This window comes from Peromyscus maniculatus, chromosome 15 (genome assembly GCF_049852395.1).
Source record: "Peromyscus maniculatus bairdii isolate BWxNUB_F1_BW_parent chromosome 15, HU_Pman_BW_mat_3.1, whole genome shotgun sequence".
Taxonomy (NCBI): domain Eukaryota; kingdom Metazoa; phylum Chordata; class Mammalia; order Rodentia; family Cricetidae; genus Peromyscus; species Peromyscus maniculatus.
This window is the reverse complement of record NC_134866.1, coordinates 51,211,338-51,239,214: the sequence shown is the minus strand read 5'-3', so window position 1 is coordinate 51,239,214 and position 27,877 is coordinate 51,211,338. Positions and strand designations below refer to the sequence as shown.

Here is a 27,877-nt window from a genome sequence, read left to right as displayed (position 1 = left end):
GTACCAAGTTGTAAGCCCAGATCTTTTGTAATCGAATCATGGAAATGGCATCCTCTCAATATTGAGATATTTTTCTTGAGTAGAATTAAATTATTCAAGGGATGAGAATGACAAAAGAGTGTGGATGTTAAGAGGCAGGATTGCTGAGTCTGCCTTACCACAGGGGTGCTATTATTTTGTGAGTGAAGATTAAATCTGTATTTTAAATATTTTATTTTTAGTTTGACCTTAAACTACTTTTCTATATATTACTAATTAGGCTTCTGCACAGGAACCAAATTTACTATTTCTAATATTACTAATACTAGTGCCTATTCCCACCATCTCTGCCTGCTTGCCATCTAGGACTTTTGGCGTGAAATTCCTTATATAAGTAATGATTATATCCAACAGTTTGACTCGTGAAATTCCACTCCTTTCCAAGACCTACCTGAGATACTGTTTTGCACTAGCGTTCCGTAGTCTATCTTCACTGACTTAGAGGTTATCTCCTTCATCTGATCACCATCTATTTCGAAATTTTCTGTTACTTAGATTATGAATTCCTCATCAAGGGCAAGGATTGTGTTTTAATTTTTTCTGTATTCTGCTGTTGTTAAATGTCATTTTTAAACATGGTGAGAAAATATTTGCTGATTAGTGAACCAACTTTCCAAAGGTCAGCAGTTTGGTCACATCTGTAGAGATGAATGTGAGGCATTTTAGGTAGTTATGATAACAAATATTTCTAGCTTAATTTTCCAGTTACCCCTGTATATGCCTGATTATATTTTATCTACTATTGATTCATTTATTCATTTATTTTTAAGCCAACAAATACGGCAAATGTTTATTATGTGACTACTATGTAAGGAATTTGAGATAACATTTTTTTCTAATATCTTCTACATATTTCTTTATCTTATTTGTACTAATATATCTTATAGCAGTGACTTAACCTTTATTACAAAATCAGACATAATATTACCAAAAATCAGATAGTGAACTATGGCATAGTTGTGTACACAATAGGAACTACGTAAGGATGGTTTACCTTTATCCCAAGCTGTGTTACTGTGGGGTTCTAAAATTATATTTGAACTTTTTGTCCTTTTTAGTTATTGTTTTGCTGTTAGTGAGCTACTTTTTAATCCTTTAGTTATTTTTTTCTTCTGATGTGTTATCTGTTTGGAAACCAGGTGGCCACACATGTAAATATTTTGAATTATGTATTCTGAGTGATGATATTGGTCAGAGGTAAGACATATGAGATAGGACTTGAGAACTGTTGTGTTATTTGGAATAAGGTTGTAAAGACATCTTTTCAAGTACATTATACAGAGTTGAAATTACTTTATTTGAGTTTCCCAAGAAGTCATGTAAGACTTCTAGATAAATTCTTTTCTGCCATAAATCAGTTCAATTTTTTAGAAGTTTAGGTTGTGATACTATCTAAGTGTTCATAGACAGTTGATAATCTCACTGTGTGTTTATGGATCTGCTTTGTCAGAACAAAACATAGGTACCCCATGAAGCAGCACACCAGTCTTGGATATGAATGGGCTTAAAATGTTTTATTGAGGAATGAAATCACATACCGTTTGTTCAGTACATATGATGGACTTAGATTATGCAGTTTCTCTGCATTTTTATCTTACTAAAAGGAGATTGGCACACCATGAATATCCATTGTTATCTTCAGAGTTTCATTATTTTTAAAAGAATTATTAGTCTCCTATTCAGATTTCTTCCCATGCCCTCTTCCTCCTTCTCTCTCCTCTTCTTTTTTTTCTTGATTTCTAAAATATTGTGCAAGCTCAACAACTATTCTATAATCTCAAGCTCCAAGGTTATTTACTTGACTATAGTAGTTGTAAAATTATCCTACTAGCTACTTAGGTTTCTGACTATGTATTTAACTATATTAAATTCTTTTGAATTTATGTCCTTTGGCAAATATTCATTAATCTGTAGTAAATATGTCCATTCATGATATTTTTTCAGTTGACTCACATTTTCCCCTCTAGGTTAAAGAATGACCATACTGAAGTGACCCATCACTCTGAGCTTTGCTTATGAAAAATTTTATCATCATTATTCTCTTCATTTTGGATCGAGAAAATGAATCCAGACATAGAAGAAAGTACAAGATGTTGGGGAAAAGTACCTGTTAAACAGTGAAGCATCTAATAACTCATTTGCAAGAGGATTTAAGGAATTAAAATTGTTATGCTTCGATATTGGTATGATATTGACTCTCTAGCTCATAGGTAGCCCTCCAAAATATCATTCAGTTTTCCAAATTATGGAAATTTCGTGGAAAACGTTGACTTGGATTTTGAGCCTCATCATGGCTTCTTCGGAATTTTATAGTGACCACAGACTTTCATACAGTTCTCAAGGTAGGATATCTGATTTTGAAATTTGATAGAAATTATCACAAAATGAAAACTCTCTCTCTATAGTTTGGTAAATGGTTTCTTGGGAATATTAGTCAGATGGACAGAAACAAAGGTGCTAAGAGGATGTTTAAGTTGTCCTTTGGAGCTAATTCTTGAGTGGGTCTTAGAGTTGACTGGTCTTAGAAAATGATGCACTCTAAGCTGCTGCTTTTCTTATCTTCTACATTTAATAGACTCATTCCTGGTTAGGGTCATTTTCCAACAGAAACCAAATGTTTATGTTGTAGAAGATGAAGAAACCAGATAAACTTTGATACAGACCCTTTTAAACATGAACCCTTCATTTAAAATACAAAAATAACAACAAAATACTTTCCAATCATAAGGATTCTCATTCTTACAATTTTAATTTAGACAATTGAACTTTATATCATAGAAATGACCTCAATAAAGAAAGTCCCAGGAGGAAATGTCATATTGTAGTTCATGGACCAGTCCATTCCTCATAGAGTTATTGAAAGCCAAGCCTTTTATATTTTCCTCCCATGAATACCCAGTAACAAATAATTTTTTTGGTGCTGCTGAAGGTGTTACAGACTGGTACATATTTGGAAGTCTGTGTGTGAAGAGTATACCTCTGAATGTTGATCAACAAAACCATAGTATTTAATTGACTCTTATTTATAAAAAGTGAATCAACACATTTTAAATTATTTCCACTGGTTACAGTATTTTCGTGTTTTTTTTTTTTGTTTGTTTGTTTTTTTTTGTTTTTTTTGTTTTTTCGAGACAGGGTTTCTCTGTGTAGCTCTGTGGTCTTTCCTGGAACTCACTTGGTAGCCCAGGCTGGCCTCGAACTCACAGAGATCCGCCTGGCTCTGCGTCCCCAGTGCTGGGATTGAAGGCATGCACCACCACCACCACCACCACCCGCCCTGGTTATAGTTTTATTCGACCTTATGTTTATGGAGTAAACTCCATGTGTGGCAGTGAGACAATGGGATGATAACTGGTTTCTCCTAGTGGTAAACCTAACTGAATGAAGGTTTGGCTAAGAAGAGATGGGTTACTAATCTAAGAAAATCATGGGGCTGCAGAGAAGGCTCAGTGGTAATACAGAACACTGCTCATGTAGAGGATCCGTGCTCACTACAAGCACCCACATGACTGCTTACATCTATCTGAAACTCTACTTTCACTGGTTCTTATGCCCTCTGGCCTCCATGGAAACTGGACGTGTACATGGTGTGTAATACATACATGCAGATAAAATGCTTATGCCTATGAAATAAAAGATAACAAAATAAATAAAAAGAAAAAATAGAGCCGGGCGGTGGTGGCGCACGCCTTTAATCCCAGCACTTGGGAGGCAGAGGCAGGCGGATCTTTGTGAGTTCGAGGCCAGCCTGGTCTACAGAGCGAGATCCAGGAAAAGCGCAAAGCTCCACAGAGAAACCTTGTCTCGAAAAACCAAAAAAAAAAAAAAAAGGAAAAAAAAGAAAAAAAGAAAAAGAAAAAAATAGTAGCCCTCTAATTTTTTCTACACTTGATTGTTAAAATTTTATTGAGATATAACATACAAATAACACATCTATTAAAGTATACATCTCAATGGTTTTTAGTAGGTTTTAGAGCTGTACAACATTACCATAATCAACTTTAGTGCATTGTAATATTTTTTTTTAGAGACTAACCAAAACAAAACAAAAAAACCTCTACCCAGTAAGAGTTACTCCCCAATTCCCTATTCCGAGGCAGTCTCTCCACTTTGAACTCTAGAGATTGGCCTCTTGTGACGACTACACAGAAGCAGGAAGAAGAGAGAAGGCAGTTGCTGTGAAAGGGGATTAATTCAGGTGCAATTGCAGCCCACATCACTGCTGCTTTCCTTTCTCCTGGAGAATAGTGTTACCTGGCTCACCACAGTCTGTTTCTTCATCAGCTGATGAGGACTTAGTTGCATTCTTTCTTTCCTTGGGCTCTGATGAACAGGCCTGATAAGAACATTCACACATAAATTTTTACCCAGAAATGGGTTTTTGTTTCTTTTAGATTTTAGTTTTTTTTTCAGATCTAAGTGATCTGGTAATTCATGTTTAACATTGTGAGGAGCTGTCAGATTGGCCTCTAAAGTGTCCCTGGCCTTTTGCATTCCTAGTGATGATTTACTTCTTTGAAGATAGTTTCTTCAGAGCTGTAGAGATTCTCCATGTATGTTTTTGGATAGCTTACAAAACTAACTTTATCTGAATTAAACATTTTTTTAAATGTATATGTGCTTTTTGTCTCATTTTCATGTAAGATTTTCATACTTCTAGAAGAACTTTTAAACTCCATATGTTAAAAATTAAATTTAGGAAAGAAGACTAGTTAGTCCTTCACAAATAATTTTTTTTTTAAATAATACTGTTTTGAGAAATTAAACAATTGAAACTTAATCTTTCAATTGTATGCCTTTACTCTTTCATTTTGTTTAATATAAAATTTTCATCCACACCTCACATATAATGATGTATAGTTTTAATTGACATCATTATTTATATTGCTACTTCTTTGGTCTGTTAAATTTTCTTTTCTTCCATGTGCTTTTCTGGATTCTCTGCCTTGTGACTACAAAGAGGAATTCCTGACTTACCTTGAACACTACCAGCTAACTATTCCAATAAGAGTTGATCAAAATGGAGCTTTTCTCAGCTTTACTGTGAAAGATGATAAGCACTCAAGGAGAAGACGAAGTATGGACCTTATTGAGCCCCAGCAGGCGGTGTCTAAATTATTTTTTAAACTTTCAGCCTATGGCAAGCACTTTCACCTAAACTTGACTCTCAATACAGATTTTGTGTCTAAACACTTTACAGTAGAATACTGGGGGAAAGATGGACCCCAGTGGAAACATGATTTCTTAGACAACTGTCACTACACGGGATACTTGCACGATCAACGCAGCACAACTAAAGTGGCTTTAAGCAACTGTGTTGGATTGGTAAGTAGATATGACTTTACATTTCTGATGGGAAGATAGATTCACGCTATAAATACCTTTCCTTGCGCTAAAATATACATGTAAGTGGTTTAAGTAGAAAGGTGATAGCCTAATATTCATTATTTCTGCTGCTTTTACTTTTCATCTTCGTTTTCCATAATGCTTACAGTGACTTTCCCAGGACAGCTTTTTAGACTCATTGAGAAGTAGAGAGTGAGTGACCTCTTAGGCATCCTTTTATACTCAGAATTTCCTGTTCAAATCACAAAGCTTCATCATTCATGAACAGTTCCAAGGTGTATTTGTATTCAGGAAATCATGACACTAACTACCCTTTAGGTTCTTCCACATTTGTCTCTGGGAGGGCACACAGACTTAAAGTAAGCTATCGTCTACTTATGGTGATGAGTTCTTAGAGCAAAATTTTATACCAGTGTCTATGTAATATTTCCTTACTATTTATATGAAGACTGTTAAGCCTATTTTGTTTTGAAAATGGGTTCAAGAGTGCAGGGTACTCCTAAATGCTGCATATTTGAGTGTATTATAGTAAAATGGTAAATACATAGTTCTCAGTTCAGACAAAATCATACTCCTCCACTTCCTCATCTACTCTTACCCTGTTCAGGCTAATATAGATGTTCCATTAAAACTATGTGTAAAGAACATAAACACTTTTATGTCTTAGTTCTATTTTCAGCAACCATTTTTCTTTCTTACTATATATAACAGACCCACATTCTTGTTTTTTTTTTTTTTTTTGGTTTTTTGAGACAAGGTTTCTCTGTGTAGCTTTGCACCTTTCCTGGAACTTGCTTTGGAGACCAGGCCTCGAACTCACAGAGATCCGCCTGCCTCTGCTTCCCAAGTGCTGGGATTAAAGGCGTGCGCCACCACTGCCTGGCCACATTCTTGTTTTTAACTTCAGTAGAAAACAACAATCTAAGTACAGTAGAATTTAAATAAGTTTTAAATTAAAAAAAAAACTATGTAATTGGGAAATATATACACATATAAACAAACACATACACACAAACACCTGTACACATATGTAATTTTAAATTTAGGTTCTGCATGAAAATATGATATTTCTGAATGTGACTTATTTTATTTAATGTGATGTTTTCCAGTTGTATCCATTTTCTTGAAAATGTCATAATTCCATTTTTCTTTATGGCTAAAGAGAAAATTGTATTGTACATATTTACCACAATTTCATTTTCTTTAACCATTCATCACTTGATGGACATCTAGGCTGATTTTATCTTTTGGTTATTGTGAACAGTGCAGCTATATTGTAGATGTGCAAGTATCTTTGTGGTATGTTGACTTGGTGTATTCATGAGTAGTATAGCTGGGTTATTTATGCTGGGCATTGTTTGAGGGCCCTTCATACTGATTTTCTTAGTGGGAATACACAAGTTTACAATCTTAACCACAGTGTATAAGGGCTTCTGTTTGCCCATGTCCTATCAGCATTACTTTTCAGGATGAAAGTCAGTCTGTCTGGGATGAACCAATCTTAAAGAAGTTCTCATTTGCATTTCCAATGGCTAAGGTTGTTGAACTCCTTTTCAAGTATTTATTGGCCATTTGCCTTTCTTCTTTTGAAAACTGTCTATTCAGTTCATTATATCATTTGTTGACTAGAGGATTTATAAGGTAGGTGCTAACTCCCGTGGGATGTATAGTTGGTAGTATTTCTTCATTACCCTTCTGTACACTGTCTCTTGATTCTGGAGATATCTTTACTTTACTGTATAGAAGAATCTTCATTTCATTTGTCAGTTCTTGGGGTTATTTCTTGTGTCATTGGGGTTCTAGTCAGAAAATCCTTGCCTCCACTTACTCCATAAAGTGTTTTTTTCTATGTGTTTCTCTAGCAATTTCAAAGTTTCAGGCCTTACAGTAATTAAGGTGTTTGATTCATTTTAGATGGGTGTTTGGGCAAATTGAGAGATACGGGTTTAGTTTCATTCTCATGTAGAAATTCCATTTTCCTAGCATAGTTTGTTAAAAGGACTATCTTTTCTCTAATCCATGCAGTGCTTGTTAATTTTTTGTCAATTTGAGACAAGCTAAAGTCATTTTAGAAGAGGAATTCTGAATTGAGAAAATAATTTAAGTAGATGTGTCTGAAAACACACTTGTATGGTATTTTCAAGTTGATGATTGATATAGAAGGGTCCAGAACACTGTGGGTGGTGCACTCTCTTCACCTCTTGACAGGTTGGTTTGGGTTGTATAAAAACAAAACAAAACAAAACAAACAACCAAGCTGAACAAGCCAGTACATAGTGTTCCTTCATGGTCACAGGTTCAGTTCCTGCCTCTGGGTTCCTGCCTTGAGTTCCTTCCCTGGCTTCCCTGAATGATGATCTATAAGTTGTAAGCTGAAATGAATCTTTTCTGTCCCAATTTGCGTTTGGTCATGTTGTTTCATCACAGCAATAGGAGTCTACCTAGGGCATATGTGGCTTTGCCTGTGAGAGTTGATTTTTGTGTCCTCTATTCAGTTTCACTGATCTACAGACCTAGTTTGTACCAGTACTGTGATTTTTGTTGTTGCTACTTACTGTGGCTCTTTAGTATAATTTGAGATTGGGAGTTGTGACACCTTCAGCACTACTCTTTCTATTGAGCTATAGCTTGCCTTTTGTCCTTCTATATCAATTTTATGATTGTTTTTTTTCCTCCTGTAAACAATGCCATTATAATTTTGATGCAGATTGCATTGAATAGATTGCTTTTGGTGATAATGACATTTTTACAATATTGATTCTTCCAATCCACGAACAAGGGATGTCTTTCTATTTTCAGATGTCTTTAATTTTTGTATTTGGTGTTTTAAAGTTTTCATTGTAGAGGTCTTTCAATTCCTTGGTTAGGTTTATTTTAAGATACATTATTTTAGTTTTGGAGGAAAATTTGTGGACAGGTTTTTGGTTTTTTGTTTTTGTTTTTTTCTGGTCATGTCTATTTGAGGGTCTAAATGCTATGTTTGAATGTTTATTTCTTTCTCTAGATTTGGGATATTTTCTGTTATAATTTTATTGAAGAAAGTCTATGTCTTTATTGTTTATCTACTCTCTCTTGCTTTCTTCATCACATCCGAGAGTTCTATTTATTCATTTTATTTATTCTTTTCTCAAACATTAGATCCTGACTGCAGTCCCATTCCCCCACCCCCACCCCATCCCAGATTCATTTCTTCTCCTGTTTCCCTTCAGAGAAGAGCAGGACTCCAGAGATATCAACCAAACATGGCATAACAAGTTCCAATAAGACTAGGTACAAACCCTCCTATCAAGACTGGATGAGGCAACCCAATAGGAGGAAAAGGGTCCCGAGGGTAGGCTAGAGTCAGAGACACCCCCTACTCCCAAAGAATCCCACAAAACCACAAAGCTTCACTGTTGTTTTTTATTTCTGGCACAGCAGCTGCACCTGAATCTACTTCTCTTTCAGCCAATAATTGCGGCTCAGCAGTTACTGGCTTGCTTCTCTGGTAGCCTTTACATCCCGCAGGATCTGCCTCTTGCCCCTGCCACCAAATGGAGCTTGAACTAAATCTCTATCATTCTATTTATCAATAAGACTCGGTAGTCAGAGGCTAGGGCTAAACACTGCTAGCTCAGAGAGGTTGAGGAGCAACTAGCTGAATTTACCTCCTTACCAAGACTCAGAAAGAGTGCAGTTCTTCTGCTCTACCAAGCCAAAAAAGATCCTACACTCAGTACCTCCCCACTACTTCCTGTGTGTCTCTCTATCCATATTCCAGAGGTCCTCTGACTCTCTCTGATTATTTTCTGTCAACTAGTTGCTAACTCTGCCTCCTGACCCAACGTTGATTTTATTTAATTAATACAAATGCAAATTTGGGGTTCAAGGTGTTATATATCCATATGTAAATTTCCCTTTTAAATACAATCTTTTAGCATTGGCTTTGGATTTAAGAATTGATAGTTATTGATATTGAGAGTTATCACTGAAAAGTATTTGTTAATTTCTGTTATTTTGTTAGTTTTATTATATTTTACATTTTTCTATTCTTATTTTATTGTGTTTTATTTATTATTTAATTATTTAATATTATTATTAGTGTATTTCTATTCTAGTGTGGTTTATTCTTTCATATGGCTTTATAGATGTGTTTATCTTTCTTGTCAGGTGGAAAGATTCAAGTATTTTCTGTAGATCTGGTTTAGTGGTCATCAATTCCTTTAGCCTGCCTTTATCATGGAAAGTTTTTCTTTCTCTTTTGATTATGACAGATAGTTTTGCTGGATGTAATAGTCTAGGATGGCAGTTGTTCTCTTTTAGAGCTTGTAATAATCATTCTGAGTCCTCATGGCTTTTAAAGTTTTTGTTGATGGTCTTGCCCTTTTGTAAGTGACTTTGTTTTTCTCTTGCAGCTTTCAATGTACTTTCTTTGTTCTGTATTTTTAGTATTTTAACTATACTAGATCACGGGGATGTTCCTCTAGGGTCTTGTATATTTGGTGTCAAAATACCTCTTATACTTGGATGAGCACCTTCCTTGGATTTGGGGCATTTTCTGCTGTGATTTTCTTGAAAATATTTTTCTCTGCCTTTAGCATGAAATTCTTCTTTTATGCCCATAGATTGTCTTTTCATGGTGTCCCATGGATCTTAAATGTTCCATTGTTTTTTCTTATTAATTGTCCTTGTCATTGTTTGAATATTTCAGTTCCTTTACATTGTCTTTAAGCCTGGATATTCTGTTTCCTCCTTGATTGATTCTATTGATGAGGTTGTTCATGGAGCTTTTTATTTGGCTTACTGGATTTTTCATTTCTAATATTTCAGGCACTTTTTCCCCCAGAATTTATCTTTCTTGAATTCCACCTTCAATATGTATTGAGGACCTATCCTATATTGAGTAATATATTTCAGTAGCTCCTTCTTTGTTTTTTCTTGGAATTCTTTCAAGAGTTTATTTGTGCACTCTAAACTCTTTTAGTACATTTACAGTCATTCCTTGGAATCTATTGTCTGGGTTTTCATCAAATTTACTGTTATTGGAGGACATCATTGTGCATTTAGTTATTTTTGGAGGAGTCATATTGCCTTTGATTTTCATGTATTTCAATTATTTCATGCTTTTGCATTGAGGCATATGCATCTTGGTTAGGATAATTAGATCCGTTGTTGGATATTTTCCCCAACTCTTCTTTCACTGGAAGTATTTGCAGTGCTATAGAGGGACTGCGTAATAATAGCATTGAGCTAGATTTGTGTGTTGGAGACTAGGCTTAGTTCCCATTACTTCTCTGAAAATAGAATACTGCCTGAAAAACAGTCACTACCAAAGAGTAGGTCAACATACAGAAATAGTCAAATGACAAACAAGCCCTTTAAACTCCAATAACTTTAGGAAGCAAAGAAACACTGATGTACATGAAGATGTTATTTTTTTTGTGGATATGAGTAAAAGGGAACAAAGGAGAGTAAGACTATTGGTTAATAGCAAATTAACAGAGAAACTATAGAACAGAGAAAAGGAAACGGTGAACAAAAGTGTGTGTGTGTGTGTGTGTGTGTGTGTGTGTGTGTGTGAATTTTGGCTAAAACTAGAATGAAAAGATAAACATTAAAAATTCAGTCAGGGGCAGGAGGGTGGTGGCACACGCCTTTAATTCCAGCGTTTGGGAGCAGAGGCAGGCAGATCTCTGTGAGTTTGGGGCGAGCCTGATCTACAGAGTGAGTTCCAGTCTACAGAATGATTTCCAGGACAGCCAGGAATATGTAGAGAGACCCTGTCTCAAAAATAACAAAAACAACAAACAAATGAACAACAGAAACAAAGCCAACACACAAAAATGCCATCAGATAACCTTAGATTGTCTGAGGCCGTAGGAGGCTAAGATACAGACACACCACAAATGAGATAGTTTATGTTCTTTGAGGAAACTTATCCAAGGAACTTGAAATAGGAAAAAAATAGAGAAAAGAGAAAAACAGAGAGTGAGAGAGAAAGGATGAGAACAAAGGACAGAGCTGGCCTTGCATCGGGTGTTTAGTAAAGGGAATTACCATGAAGTTGTGAAAGCTGATGTGGGTATTATGTCTGATATACTCTCACCTGGCTGCTGGTTTTAGCCTCCAATCTTTCAGTTCCTTTCTAGACTCCAAGAAGCCTCATACTCTTGGGCAATATTTTTAAAAATTATTTTATTACCCATATATATATATATATGTATGTATGTATATATATGAGTGTTTTGCCTGCAGGTATGTCTGTGCACCATGTGTGTGCTTGGTGCCTGTGAAGGCTAGAAGAGGGTGTCAGATTCCCTGGAAATGTAGTTGAAGGCAGTTGTGAGCCACCATATGGGTTCTGGGAATCCAACCTGGGTCCTCTGGAAGAGCAGCCAGTGCCTTAACCATGGAGCCATCTCTCCAGCACCCCTCCTTCCATGGTGGACAGACTTTTATAAAGTCAAGTCACAGATGCTAGTTCTGTCCAAACAGTCATTTACAGATCAAGTCACAGATACTGGTCATACTTCTGGGCAGTTCAGGAGTTGGACTGTGAATGTTGTTCTCACCTCTAGGCCATCCTTTGTGGGAACAGGTGACATGTTGGTTGCATCAATAAGCAGTTCTTCACACATTAGATCACAGATGCTGGCCATGCCATTGGGTCCATCAGGAGTCCAGCTGAATGGCCGTCAGACCCCTGGGCTGCCCCTTTTGATGTTGGGTACACTGCCTGGAGTTTTTTTGTTTCCTTGAACACTCTGGCTCTGACCAGGTTTTCACCTTGCTGAATAACATGTGCAGTTCTGAAGGAAAGTTTCTCAGTCCAGTCTAGAGGTAATTTCCTAAGAGCTCTCACAATCTAGTCACAGGACATTTACTGAGTCTCCTGAGTGTGCAGTTCACTGAGGGTCGAGGACAGCAAGCTGCCAACTCAGAAGGGGTCTTTTTGAAATCAGACTAGTTCTTAACCAAAAAGTGAGTTTCCTTTAATCACAAAACATAAGTGATGAAACAATATAGTGCTCTTATTCTAATATGAATTAAATACATTCCTATTGTATCATGTTACATTTTTTTGCTTTTAAACTATTATTTATTTATTATTATGAAACTATTGTCATTTTTATAGAGTCACTGAAAATATTTTTAACTGTTATACAATATATTTGACACATTTAAAATATTTTGATGACTTTTTTCATCACAGTAAGTTTTATTGATAATCTATATTTTGGTCTCTGAAAATCTATATTATTTTCAGTAAAATATTCTTGAAAGGGTCCATTCATGTTGTCTTCTAGTTATCAAAAGAAATGGTAAAGAAATTTGGGCACATGTGTACACATAACAAAGTTTAAGAATTGTGATATAAATATTGAAACAGGTAAGAATTGTGATATAAATATTGAAACTTGAGAAATGGTAATGCAGAAACTGTGATTCAGAAAATTAAAATATTTACTTAGGGACTTGAGGTCATATAACTGCAACTGAAAAAGAGAAGATTATGGCATGAGAAGCTGGTGTTCCATGCAGAAAGAAAGAAAACCCTTTGAAGTGGTAGTGAACCACAAGAAGTTAGAAAATGACCACTGTTCTAGATTACTACCCCAAGTCATTTAGAGAGTTTCAGATTCTTGTTAGAACATTCACAGAGAGACTGAAGATGTAGGGAGTTTTGATTGGCTCAAGTATGACAAGGGATCCTCAGAAGTGTCTAGGATGATGGGTAAAGGAGTAGAGCATAGAATCAGGTGAATGATGTCTCTAACACATGGGGTATGTAGTCAGGAAGTGCAGCTTGAGTTTCTTGTAGAAACCCAGCAGTGAGGATATGATATTAGTCCTCATGATCCTGATCTGATTAGAATAAGCATGAGTAAGGATGCTGAGGGAAGTGAGAAACTGCTCTTGCCAGCCAGATGTAATGTTTTGGGGACTTCACTTATCCATGTCTCCTCTTTTCTAATCTTATGATAACTTCCCTCTCTCCCCTAGTCAGCCATTGTAACTCCTTGCTGTTTCTTTTTTTTTTTTTTTTTTTTTTTTTTGGTTTTTCGAGACAGGGTTTCTCTGTGTAGCTTTGTGCCTTTCCTGGAGCTCACTTGGTAGCCCAGGCTGGCCTCGAACTCACAGAGATCCGCCTGGCTCTGCCTCCCGAGTGCTGGGATTAAAGGCGTGCGCCACCAACGCCCGGCTAATTGTTTTCCTTTTTTTAAATTTTTTTTTTTTTTTATTTTTTGAGCTGAGGATCGAACCCAGGGCCTTGCCCTTGCTAGGCAAGCGCTCTACCACTGAGCTAAATCCCCAACCTCTCCTTGCTGTTTCTTAAATAGTGCACGGATGCTCTTACCTCATCGTAGCTTATCTTTCCCATGGGACCACCAGCCCCAAAATAATGACACAGAGATTATTAATTATGAAAGCTTGGCCTTGAGCTTAGGCTTGTTTCCAAATAACTCTTTTTTTTTTTTTTGTTTTTCGAGACAGGGTTTCTCTGCATAGCTTTGCGCCTTTCCTTGAGCTCACTTGGTAGCCCAGGCTGGCCTCGAACTCACAGAGATTCGCCTGGCTCTGCCTCCCGAGTGCTGGGATTAAAGGCGTGCGCCACCACCGCCCGGCCCAAATAACTCTTATAAACAAAAATTAACCTGTTTCTATTAATCTAGGTTCTGCCACATGGCTTTTACTTCTCTCCCATTCTGTACATCCGAGTTGCTCCAGGCTTGCTGGTGTCTTTTGAGTGCCTAGAATCTAACCCTCTGAGTTCCTCTCTGCTTGGAAGTCCCACCTAACCTTCTCCCTAGCTATTGGCTGTTTGGCTTTTTGTTAAACCAATCAGGTGCCTTAGGTAGGTGAGGTAAAACATAGACACATCATACAGTGTAAACAAATATCCCACAATACCTCATTTTCTTTGTGCTTGGTCTTTTTTATCAATACACCTTTTTTCGCTTCCTCACTTACTTTATGCAGGTTTTGTTCAAATATCAATATATTTCATGTGAGTGTGTAGGTGTGCATGTGTGTTTCCATGCATGTGGACACCAGTAGTCAGCCTCAGGTGTTATTCCTTGGGTACCATACACTTTAATTTTTGAGACAGAGTCCCTCATTGACTTGGGCAAAGTAAGTTAGACAAGCTTCAGTGATCTATCTTTATCCATCTCAGGCGTAAAGGGATTCCTCTAGAGAGTAATATTACAAGTGTGGGACACCATACCTGCATGTTCATGGTTTCTGGGGCTTCATCTCAGGTCTTAATGTGCAGGAGGCAAGTACTTTACCAACTGAGTTATTTCTGCAGTCCAAATAGTACATCATAGAGGATATTTCCAAATATTCTAAATAGTTTATATAATGTAGCTAGAGTTTTCCTGCTTTGCCCACAGTCAGGACAAATCTTTGTCACCCGCCAGTCCCACAGCCGCTCAGACTCAACCAAGTAAACACAGAGACTTATACTGCTTACAAACTGTATGGCCGTGGCAGGCTTCTTGCTAACTGTTCTTATATCTTAAATTAATCCATTTCTATAAATCTATACCTTGCCACGTGGCTTGTGGCTTACCGGAGTTTTCACATGCTGCTTATCATGGCGGCGGCTTGCAGTGTCTCTCTGCCTCTGCCTCAGCCTTCCGCTTCCCAGAATTCTTCTCTCTCCTTGTCCCACCTACTTCCTGCCTGGCCACTGGCCAATCAGTGTTTTATTTATTGACCAATCAGAGCAATTTGACATATAGACCATCCCACAGCAATATAACCTTCTTATAATTCTTCTCTGTCCTTTTCCACTGCCTTTTCTCCCTTTCTTAACATCATGATCTGATATACCATTTATATATGTAATTAATTAATTACCTTGTCCTACCTTTCCCACTAGAATGTAATCATTATGACAGAGCCCAGACTTTCTTTGATTCACTGTTTCACCTCTGCCAACTAGTGTAGTTTTCATACTACCATAGGCACTCAATCAGAAACAACCCTTAGATGATGAGATGATTATAATATAGTGATTAAGTGTCTAAACTCTGAAGTCAGTCAAATGAGTTTGCTGCTAAATTTTGCCGCCTTTGCTTATTTGTAGAGTAAAGCTGATCGTATTGTTTATTTCATAGAGCTATTAAGATTAAGTGAGACACGTAGAAACATTTTATAGGATACATACTACATAAAACCTCTGAAATGCCATTTCAAAATCTTTTCATTCTTACAGGGTTTCTTCTTTTTTCTTACTTATTAGTCTTCTGAATCTGTTTTCCCTCAATAACCTGAGTTTTTTTGTTAGAGGCTTTCAACTTAATACTGATGACAGACCAGTGTGATGTCAGTGTCCTAGCATTTGTGGGTCAAACTCTGGATTGCTGTCCTACACTTTCTTCTAATCAGTCTTAACAAAACTTGCCTGTGTTTTTAAAACACTGTGTTCAGTTTTCTAGTACTTATTAAACTGCCTGGTAAACTCATTTTTATGTAGATATTGGAGTTTGTTAACAGTGTATTGAGTTATTCCTCAGGGTTTGTATTTAATATAGGGATTGTTACCCATAAGGATATAAACAATCATAAAAATAACATGAAGTTACTAAGGGTTCCTCTTTTTTTATTCAACTCATTTCACGTAGGTTGTGGGTGAATGACAACCTTCTCTGTAAGTTATAACATATCTGATTATGTCTTATTTTTCTAAGCATGTAGTAGTTCAAGTGGATTTTTCTAAATAGAATCATAGAAGTTTGATCAAAGGGACATTAGAGATTATTTGGACCAGATGTTTTCTATTTTTTTTTTTTTTAGAGAAGGAAACCTTTTTCTCATATGAACTATTATTTGGACACTTAGCACACTGATTAATAAAAACAGCTGATTCTGAGCCCTGGAATCTAAGTCATTTAGATCTCCCTTTGTTGTCTGGGACAATCCCTCAAGGGTACTTCATGGAACCCTTAGGGCTCCCCAGAGTGCTGTTTTAAATGAGTAATTTAGACCAATTCTTTCATTTTTCTCAGCTGAGGAAGTAAGTTCAGAGGGTTTGTATTTTAGCTGATGTTGAAGGGTAGTTGGATAAAGAACCATCTTTTCATATGCCACAATTAGGAAAACAGGATTAGAAGAGTAGAGTTCTTATTTATTTATTTCATGGAGTTCTTATTTTTCATGCAGGTAACTTTCCCCATATTATTTCTTTTTCACCAACAAACCATTTGAACCTACTTCATATGAGACACATTCTGGGGCTGTAACTGATACAAAGAAATAGAAGACATAATGCTTTTCTCAAAGAAAGCAAGTAGTTTAGTTGAGAGTTAAAACATGTCGTAGGAACATTGCACTGAGCTTAACTGACTTCAAGATTTGTGCTGCAACAGTGTGAATTCACTGAAATTAAATGAGTTTCTAGATTAAATAAATAAATTTATGGAATTAAATTAACTGAAAATAAATGATGTTGATAATAATCTCTAATTTAGCTCAGATGCCACTCCATTTAAGCCCAAGAAGCTTTAAGGAGTGCTAGGGCAGCTGAACAGGAGGCGATTAAACAGGTTTGCACAAAGGGATGAAAAACTGTGGGAAACAGAGGAGCTTGTCTTGAACCGCAGCAAGTTCTGTTTCCTTCCTCTCTCTAGACAGTACTGGACAATTTCTTGATTTCTGAGCCTGTTACTTCATATCCAAAAGGGAACATATGTTAAATAAAAACATATTCATCAGGAGATCACAAACCTCAGATGTCCACGGTTACCACTGAAGAAGCGCATTTCTCCCTTGTGTTAGTGTTTACATCAGGCGGGTTTCTAAGAGGCCGCTCAAGGACCTAGCAGCCTTCTTTTTTGGCTTCTACTGCCCCTAAAGTTGGGAGTCCTTCCATTCAGTTGGCAGTAGGGAAGTAGGGAAAGGAGAATTCCACTGGACTGGTATTCAGAGACTGATCCTGCAGGTGATTTGCAGCCCCCTGCCCTTTCGTATTGGGTAAAACTTAATACTAACAAAGCTGTACCTGAGCCACCATCTGGAAAGGAACTCAGTTGTATAGCTAGCTGTCTCTATGGACTCAGAGTCTTTGAGGAGATGTGCATGTGACATACTTAGTATGCTGCAGAACATGTGCAGGTGTTTAATCGCCTTTCTTAAGAAATTTACACAATATAGAAAATAAACAATTTTTAAATTAACATGTATTTTTATTTCTGTTTTGGGGAGATACTGATTTATCTTTTAATCTTGGTAATAAAGATATTTATTTAAAATGACCCTTCTAGGTAAATCCTTTGTTGCTCCTTCTTTTAGCATGGTATTATTGCTACAGAAGATGAAGAATATTTTATTGAACCTCTAAAGAATACCACAGAGGATTCCAAACATTTTAGTTATGAAAATGGCCATCCTCATGTTATTTACAAAAAGTCTACACTCCAGCAACGACATATCTATGATCATTCTCATTGTGGGGTTTCAGGTGAGTGCAAGCATTTGGGAAACATTGTGTATTGCTTATGCCTCTTTTTTATGGAAAGTAAAATATTATTAGTAATAAAACTATGCATACAAACTTGAGTGGTTAGATTTATAATGTCTAGAACCATCTTAAAAAGTATTTCCCAGTAATAGTTTTAAGTCAGTTTGGAGGTTGTTTAAGAAATCCTTAAAATGTGTCTTGGATATGAATGGGCTTAAAACGTTTTGTTGAGGAGTGGAATCACATACTATTTGTAGTAGTAGGCCAGCTCAGGCACCCTCTCCACTATTGCTTGTAGTCTAAGCTGGGGTCATCCTTGTAGATTCCTGGGAATTTCCCTAGGACCAGGTTGGGAGACGTGAATTTATAGACCTTTATTGCCAGCTCTGTGAAGAACTAAAGTTTATGTCAGAATATAGAGTACAAAATGCTTTGGTTCTGTCTGGGCATATTTATGCCATACTCACTCAGTTATAAATTATTTATACTTTATTCAAAATATGAATTTAAAACTTTTTATGGAAACAATTTTTTGGGGGCTGGGGAGATGACTCAGCGGTTAAGAGCACTGGCTGCTCTCCCAGAGGACCCGGGTTCAATTCCCAGCACCCACATGGCAGCTCACAACTATCTCTAACTTCAGTCCCAGGGGATCTGATACTTTCATGCCAATGCACGTAAAATAAATTTAAATAAATTATTTAAAAAAATAAACAATTTCTGTCTACATTAGAAACTTTAGAGAATCAAAAAAAAAAAGAAAAAAATTATGAAAAATAAATCACTGTTATTCTTGTACCCAGGGATAGTGGGGTATCTTTTCAGCCCATTGATAGATACTATTGTTTCTCTGTATTTCCATTATCTAGTCATATATTTGTTAAATAAATATTTATTTACACTATGTGCAACACTTTTAGCTACTAGGACTATGGCATTTATAAAACTCAAAAGGTCCTGTTTCATAGAGATTATTTTCAACAAAGGACAGAGACAGTGAACTGAACAGGTAAATAAACAAATAAATGCCACAAACAAAAGTGTAGCAGGTCACCACAGCAATTATAAATGGCTACATGTATGCAGACATTTATTAAGTAATGATCAAAAGGCCAAAATATTGTTTTAGATGGCAGTGAGATCCATTTATTAGTTTTAGGGAGAAAAGTTATTGTTATGTATGTTCATGGAGCAAATTTTCTTTAATATTCTACAATGTATAAGATATTTAATTGAGCAAAGAATAAATAGTAAGAATCATTTAAAGAATTGTTAACATTTATTTTGAAACAAAACAAGTCAACCTAGTAATCCATTCTTGACTAGATGTATATGAGTTACAAATTGTTGTTTAGCATTATGGAAATGATTTGAAAATGTATAAAATGTAGAAGAAAGCTTCTAATGAGTTATTACATTGAATTAAATTAAAAAAATAGAATATTACATATTCTTTCCATGTACATACATATAGTGGATATACAATTATATGTGCTATATACTGTCTTTATCAGACATTTTTAAATAGAAGGATGCAGAATTTATTGTTTGGCATACTGACAACCAAGCAAACTAACAATTTAAAAAGCTAAAAGTTTGAAAATTATAACAATCTGAATGGTGCTGGTAGTAGCAACATTACTATTTAGGATTCAGATATGTCTAAATAATCTTTCAATGCTTTAAGTTAAAATAAATAGAAATTGAATGGCTCAGAGAAGTATAATGGACCAAATTAATGGAACTTAAATTCTATATTTAGACAGTAGGCTGTCTAGCCAGGGGAATGAATGATAGGTATAACTTATAAATTAATGATTTTGTGGTAATAGATGACTGAACAGGAGAAACTGATTTTTTTTAATATGAAAAACATGTTGACAATGATCACAACAATATTTATTACAAATATTTTTTGTGAACAACACTTGAAAAACACTCATTTATTACTTCCAGCTTTTGAGGGTTGGAAGCCCGAATAGATGGATCATATGCTTAGCTTTAGCTAGAGTTCGATTTTCCCTTGGCATCTTTACTAAAGAATCATCTACTTCCCCATTCCCTTGTTTCTTCCCAGCATTCAGTTCTTTGTGGTTGTATATAGCTTTAGTTTTTGACTGGCCTGCTGGTTGGAACCTGTAGTTCCTTCCCTTGAGTTAAAAAACATGGTTGCTTGCCTTCTCCAAGCCACCAAGGAAGAGTCAGAGGTGGAAAATGCTATACGATTGTATAACATAATCATATATTTGTATGTATGCAATCACTTGTATTCCAAGTTGTGGTCCTACCCGTACTGACAAAGGAGTTTTGAAGGCAGGGTCATTGTGGTAATCTGTGGCTTTCAGGGTCATTGTGGTAACCTATGGGTTTATTTGCCACAACTGGACATGAGCAAAAACTGCTTTGGAGTAGACTACTGAAAAAATTGTTATGTCTCTGTCTCTCTTGACCTTTAGAAAGAAAGAGAAATATTTAATTTATGTGAACTTCCAAAGTATTTAACTGTTTTTTCTCATGACTATGACCATTTTTTCTTACTTTGTAAAATTTCTCCATCCCACCAGTGCAAGGTTCTAAAAAGGCGAAAGCTAATGGAAGAACAATTAAAATAGTGCCACTTTCTGTCAATTACATGTTCATTAAACTTTTCCTCATCAAACATTTTAGCTACTGGAGGTGATAAAAATATTTAGTTCTGCATAAAGGCATGAAAGAAACATAAGTTAAGGTCCTCTACCCACTCAAATTTAATAATAAAGAAAAACATAAATAACATGGTATTTACAAATGGCACACAACTAAAAACTATCTTCAGTACTGAAAAACTTGATTTAAAAAAATTAAGGATATACTGTTTTTTAAAATAACCAACCAAAATGCAATGTTGTGGAGCCTAGTCCAGGGATACTTCTACAAAACAATCGTCCACCTAAGGCCCAAGGGACAGAAGAGGGAGCAGATAAGAGCAAAGGACTGGAGGGGTTTTTGACTTTGTCTTCTAGTAATGTCAGAAGCTACATCCATAAAGTCTCAGCACATGATCACCTAACCATGAGCTGAACAAGGATGACGACATCAATAGACATGCCAACGAGAATGGTGGGTGGGGTGTGTTGGGTGGCATTTGGCCTCAACCCTACACAAAGAACTACAGGCAACTAAAGATTGCTGAGAGGGGGAGAAAAGGTCTTTTTCAGGAAAGAGCAGCACACCAACTGGTTATTCAATATCAAATGGTCAGCCCCAAAAATGTACATACAAGTAACATTATACAGACCGAGAAGGTTATATTTAGGAATATATACATACATATACATGTGCATATATATATATGCATACACACATATGCATCTAACAGCAATTAATGAAAAAAGAGGCCATGAATTTGAAAGGATCAAGGAGGGGTATGTTGGAGGTTTTGGAGGGAGGACAGAAAAGGTAGAAGTGATATTCTCAAAAAAGAGTGTTGCTAACGTATCTTCCAGGTCTCATGTTAATACCCCTTACCTTTATTTTATTTTCTTGTTTCCATTTTCCAGGTGTGTGTGTGTAAGCATTTTTTTTTTTTTTGCTTGTGTGTGGATACACGTGTGCATGTAACATGCATGTACTTAAGGAGGCTCCAGGTTGATGTTGGAAACCATCTTCTTTGTTTTTCCACCTATTTATCAAGTCAGGGTCTCTAAATCCAATCACTTATAGGATTAGCCTTGCTACCCAGCTTGCTCTTGAGATCCCCTGTTTCTGCCTTCTGAGGCTGGAATCACAGGTGATTTGCCTCACTCACCTGGATTTAAGTGGTTTATGAGGATCTGAACTTGGTCAAGCATCACATGCTCTTTAACCACTGAGCAACTCCACTTTTAGACTTGTGAAAAGTAAGCTCTGTGTGTTCTGCTAACATAAATAGTTGTAGACAGCAAAATTATGTGGGAAGCCCAATTCGTAGCTTTTTTAAAACCGAGAAGAACAGAATTGATTCTAGTTAAGACAATTTAACAAGAGCATCTTCCTGTAACACAGATGCTTTTCACATTGGGGTAGATCCTGAAAGCAGAATCGTTCTCTGTCAGTGTGGTTTTAGTCTATTTTTAAAATATAGGCCCCAGCTGGGCGGTGGTGGCGCACACCTTTAATCCCAGCACTTGGGAGCAAAGCCAGGCAGATCTCTGAGTTCGAGGCCAGCTTGGTTTACAGAGCAAGATCTAAGACAGGCACCAAAAGAACACAGAGAAACCCTGTCTCGAAAAAGAAACAAAAACATATATATATATATATATATATATATATATATATATATATATATATATGCTAGGCCCCAGTTTATTATAAATCTTAAATGGTTCATTACAGTAAATGTTCCAATATATAATTAGCCACTGGAATAATAGGAAATGACTTGTTTAAAAATCTATTAATTTACTTCATAGCTTTATTGATCTCATTTTCATGAGCAGTTGAATATTAACATTAATTTTCTAGATAACTAATTTGAAGACTTGAAACTTTTCCTTATTTATACAGTTCTTTACTCTGTTCTCTTATTTTGAATATCTTGATCCATTAGAGAGTTTATGAGAAGCCTATCTACATGAAATTGATATATGTGTATTTTGTTAGTGAATTGATCTGAATTACTTAATTCTTTTGATTGCAGATCTCACCAGAAATGGCAAGCCTTGGTGGCTGAATAAGACGTCTTCTGCTTTTTCCTCTTTACTACCAATTAACGACACACATATTCACGGCAGACAGAGAAGATCTGTGAGCACTGAGAGATTTGTGGAGACCCTGGTAGTGGCTGACAAAATGATGGTGGGCTACCATGGCCGTAAAGACATTGAACATTATATTTTGAGTGTGATGAATATTGTAAGTTTGATCCCTCTATAGACTGCCTTACTAAGTAGTTTGTTGTGTTTTATACTAAAGTAATGAATTTTTACTGAGATAAATAATAATAAACTTTCATTTGTGTAAATTGGTAAAAAATGAATTTGTATCATTACTTTAATTACTGGTTGGGATTTAGTCTAGAACTTGTACAAAGAAAATAAATACATTCTCTGCCATAGAATTATACTAACTTGCCCTCACTGAGACTAAGAATTTGTCAACCAACCAACTTTTTTTTTTTTTTTTTTTTTTAGACAAGGTCTCTCTATGTAACCTTGGCTATCTGAAACTTACCACATGTAAACCAGGCTGGCCTTGAACTCAGAGATCTGCCTGATTAAAGGCATGCACCACCATACCCAGGTGGTCAATTAACTTTTAAGTTTAAGGAAAATAAAATTTAAAATGTCTTATTGTTCATTTTTACTTAATGTGAATGTTTAAAAATGAGTTGTTAAATCGTATTTAAGGAACTTGAAACATCAGCTCATATTATAGATTTTGTGATGCATGCAGTTCATCTCTAGGAGAAAATACTTCTTGTTGTAGACTTACATAAAGTCCTTTAACCAAAGCGTCTTGAAGGTGGAGTCCTAAGTGGTATAGGGTAAAAGAATATCTTTTAGTATACACCATAAAGTCCTAAAAATGCTTCTTATCTTTTTAGAAATTCAAAATATCATCCCATTCTTTTTGTCTGACTTTTTGTCTTTTCTTATTTTCTGGAGGTCAGGTTGCCAAACTTTACCGTGACTCCAGTCTAGGAAACGTTGTGAATATTATAGTGGCTCGCTTAATTGTTCTCACAGAAGATCAGGTAAGAATGTTTTTTATATCAAAGCTTTTAGGCTATGGGATTATCATTATGAACAGATATATTTCTTTTATACTTCTCTTAGGAAGTCCTAGTTAAATTTTTTTTTGCTTTAAACTTCAATTTTTATGAAGTATTGAAATACTTTGTAATAATATACATCTCATCTCTTATTAAAGCTTTCTCTCCATAAATGCATACTTGCTACATGTTTCAGAATTAAAGATGAGCATTTTATTTGTATGGCTTACCTGATAATAATGGTTTTGGTTGCTTTTTGTATGCTGATGATCTCATATATGCTTTCTTTATTGTTGAAGTTGGAACTGGAATGAAAGTCTATTCCGTAGTAAATTAAATGAACCCTAGGTCAGATGTTGTGGAGATAAAAATCGGCAGGAGATTATTCCTAGAAACCACTGCTTCTAATTATAGTCCCACTTTAGTTTGCAAGAGTTTGACAACTGACCTTAGTAATTTGTTTGGAACATTTCTGGTATGCATGTTGTATTGCAGCCAAACTTGGAGATAAACCATCATGCAGACAAGTCCCTCGATAGCTTCTGTAAGTGGCAGAAATCCATTCTCTCCCACCAAAGTGATGGAAACACCATTCCAGAAAATGGGATTGCCCACCACGATAATGCAGTTCTTATTACTAGGTATGGTTTGTTGCAAGTATTTTTCCTTTGATTGTTGTGTTTGCTTGATGTTGTAAACTGTATTCAGTTTTATCTAAGGCCTCATTCAGATCATGAGTGTAGAAAGAGCAAAGTAGTAATTTATTTTTTTATTACTGTGGAAGAGTATGGTCTACTATTAATGTGCTAGCATCAAATGAGCTAAATAAGGAAAAAGGATTAAGATTTAATTTAGAAATTTAATAAATAACTTTTCTCCTTATAAGTCTTATTTGTAATATTCAGTTGGAAGTACAAATATCATTTGTTAATAAAACAAAATATTAAAAGCATATATATATGTTGTCACTTTTGGTCATAAGATATGATAACTATTCCTATGTACTTCCTAGTTATGTTAATTTATGCTAATTTACTAAGAAAAGAGGAGATTGATTGTCTGTTGAATTACATTATTTAAATTAAGCATTTAAATGCAAAGAAGCATATCCAGAGTTGGAGAGATAGCTCAGGGGGTATGAGCCTGTACTGCTTTTGGAGAAGACACATTCAGATCCCATCACCCACTTTGGGCTTTCACGACTGCCTGTAGCTACGGTTCTGGAGAATCTGATGCCTTCTGCAGCTACTGGTGCACAAATTGCATACATTCACACAAACACACACATACATATAAATTCTTTAAGAAAAATCTTTAAGAAACAGATACTGTGTGTACGTTCTGTGTGTAAGAACATACTGTGTGTAAAGTTGTCTCCCGAGCAAAGTCATTACTCCATAATAACCCAATGAATTCATCCCTGCTTTCCAGTTTTACAATGCTGTTTGTATTTATTAACTCTGTGGAGTATAACAATAAGATCTTTTTGCCTGTTAGAAAAGGGGAAACTAAATCAAAATAAGTAAGTTTTTTAGGATCACTCTAATAAATCAAAAAGGACTTAACCCCCGATGATCTTGTTTTCTTTTTATTAGCCTATATACCTTAATTCCTTTTGATTTTTATTTTTGAAGATGGGGTCTTGCTATGTTGCTAGACTGACATCTAGTATGAGGCCTCCAGCCGTCCTCTGGTCTTAGCCTCCCAAATAGCTGGGACTGCAGATGTGTACCACCATGCCAAACTTTATTTTAATTTATTGATACTCTGACTATGATTGGGTAGAAACATTATGCTTTAATAATCCTAATATTATAATTGTGACCAGTTAACTCTATTTACAAATAAAAGACGAAAGAAATTAACAAAAATGAACAGTAAGCAAATGGAAACTAAATGCTGTCTTGGCTGAGTGGAATAGCTTTGTTATTTTGATTATTTCTTTTATTTGCAAGTCCATAGTTAACATATGCATGACCAGTGGTAGGCTTCTATGCTTTACCCTCTAAGTAGGGGGAATAAAGCAAATAGGATCAGAACCTTTACACTCAGTAAGATAACATAATTTAACTCTTAGAAAAAATTCTGTCAACTGTATCTTAAAGTTTCCGAGTGCTTTTAAAAGTATGCTTACTTTAATTTTGAACTAACTTCATCTTTCTGTTATCAGAAACTAGAGAATTATATTCTGTGCTCACTGACTAAAGCCACATCTCATGGTTGTATATGTATGTGCTGATACAGCTGTCTGATCAATTTTCTAATTCCTCTCAGTATTGATACCTGAAAGACTATCGAATATACTTAAGGAATTAAAAATATACTAGGAATTGTGCTAATGTAGAAACCTTTTATTCACTAAAATATATGGATATGGTTAGTGTTAATGAAATTATCATGGAAAATATCTACTATGTATATACTTATCAAAATGATCACAGATATTTACATGGTTTCTATATTTCTTTTTGTTTCACATATAACCACAACTACACAATTTCAATATATCTGCACTAGATTTTCACCTTTTTTTCAGAAAATAACAGAAGTTACAACAAGGCTACAGATTCATAAGTATTTAAGTAGGAAACAGATTTGGGCAGTTCACCACCCTGTGATGGCTATAACATTCAACTCTGAATTTGCCCAGATAGTTTCCTAATTTTCTGTTGGGTTTTTTGCTTTGTAGGCTACTTTGAGTGGCTTTTTAGTATCTGACATTTGAAATAACTTTTTCTCCCTCATTGTCTCTGGTGGCTAATCACACTAGTATTAGAAATGCCCTTCAGATTTAATAGAAGTCAGAGTTCAGATCTCCTATCAGTCTATATTGGCTGATGTAACAGAGGTAATAAGAATGCCTTTTGGAGCATGTGAAGATGGCTCATTTGGTAAAATGTGTGATGGGGAATCATTAGCACCTGAGTTCAGATCCCCACCACTCCCATGAAAACCCAGATGCAGCATTACACATCGATGGGGCAGCAGAGACAGGAAGCAATAGACAGTTGGTGAGTTCTAGGCTTAGTTAGAGACCCTGTCTCAAAAATAAGGTAGAGAGAGAGGGCCCTGTCTCAAAAATAAGGTAGAGAGGGCCTAGAGAGATGGCTCAGTAGTTAAGGGTGCTTTCTGCTCTTGCAGAGGAGCTGGGTTTGACTCCTAGAATCCATATAATTGCTTAAAACTGTCTCCAATTCCAGGGATCTGCCATCTTCTGGCCTCAGTTGGCATGAGGAATGCAAATGGTGTGTACAGATACATGCAGATAAAATACAAATAAATCCTTAACAAATATGATGGAGAAATGATTGAAGAAAACACCTGACATTGACCTCCTGCCTCCATACTCATGCACTTCCACATACAAGCGTACACATGAACATGTGCACACATACAAATGCCTCTTTGGGGCAGTATATATTTTAAACTACTATTAACACCTCAAGGTGATGTTAGCCTATATACTTGGGTCACGGAATGCCTAATCAAAATTAGATTATTACTGTCTTTATTATTTAGATAGTTATTTTCCAGTGAGGGAATGAGTGTTATCAGTGAATAGAAATAATACATATATTGAACATATTTAAATCATGATGCTACTTTCAGTAAAATTCAGAGAATTTCACAAATGATTTTATGTTAAGGTTGAAGCCTGCGTCATGTAACTGGTACACTCGGAGTTGTAACTCCACCATTTATTCGTAGAGCGTGATTTATGTTTGCTTGAAATGTCAGCTCACTAGGGGGATGTGTAATGTAATTGTCAAGGATTACAGAAGAAAACCCGTGATCCTTTTATCTCCACAAGACCAAATTTGTTCCAAGAATGTGGATGTTTTAAGCGCAACATCATTTGGAACTGTAATCACTCAGGCAACAATAGTTACCTTCAAGAGCTCTGTTAAAAAATGATACTATTTTATTTTATTCATTTGAGTTTAAGCTGTACCCTGCAAAGTTATTAGGTCACTGACTAGACGGAAAGAAAATAGGTGTGTCCAACCTTTGACATTGTAACGCGATGCTGTCATCGACAAGGTCTCTCTTGAGAACTGAGCAATCCAGCTTTAACAAAAAAAAAAAAAAAAAAAAAAAAAAAAAAAAAAAATCACAAAATGTCTTAGAGCATTTTAGTAAGTTTACAGTTTTGTGTTAGGCTACATTTATAGCTATCCTGAACTACATGCAGCCCATTGACTGTGAGTTGAATGTACTGGGCAAGTTAAAACGCAATTAATTGTTTTATCTAGCATTAGTAATTCTGAAAAACAGCAACAAAGAATTCATCAAACTATTTATAAATTATATTT

General features: G+C 35.7%; 1 protein-coding gene across 4 annotated transcripts in view; it reads left to right on the top strand.

Moving 5' to 3' along the window:
- Positions 1 to 27,877, top strand: part of Adamts6 (ADAM metallopeptidase with thrombospondin type 1 motif 6) — a 250,439-nt gene that overhangs the window by 28,587 nt on the left and 193,975 nt on the right. For 3 of the 4 annotated variants that reach the window (XR_013044769.1, XM_076551952.1, XM_076551953.1), the window contains exons 2-7: positions 2,007 to 2,381; positions 5,000 to 5,364; positions 17,665 to 17,833; positions 22,491 to 22,705; positions 23,463 to 23,546; positions 24,060 to 24,205. Coding sequence is in view for 2 of the 4 variants with exons in the window: in XM_076551952.1 (XP_076408067.1) it covers positions 2,285 to 2,381; positions 5,000 to 5,364; positions 17,665 to 17,833; positions 22,491 to 22,705; positions 23,463 to 23,546; positions 24,060 to 24,205 (1,076 nt within the window). In the remaining 2 variants the exon portion in view is untranslated. Of the gene's footprint in view, positions 1 to 2,006; positions 2,382 to 4,999; positions 5,365 to 17,664; positions 17,834 to 22,490; positions 22,706 to 23,462; positions 23,547 to 24,059; positions 24,206 to 27,877 lie in introns of those variants that run through there. The other variant, XM_042261590.2, reaches the window with a different exon arrangement.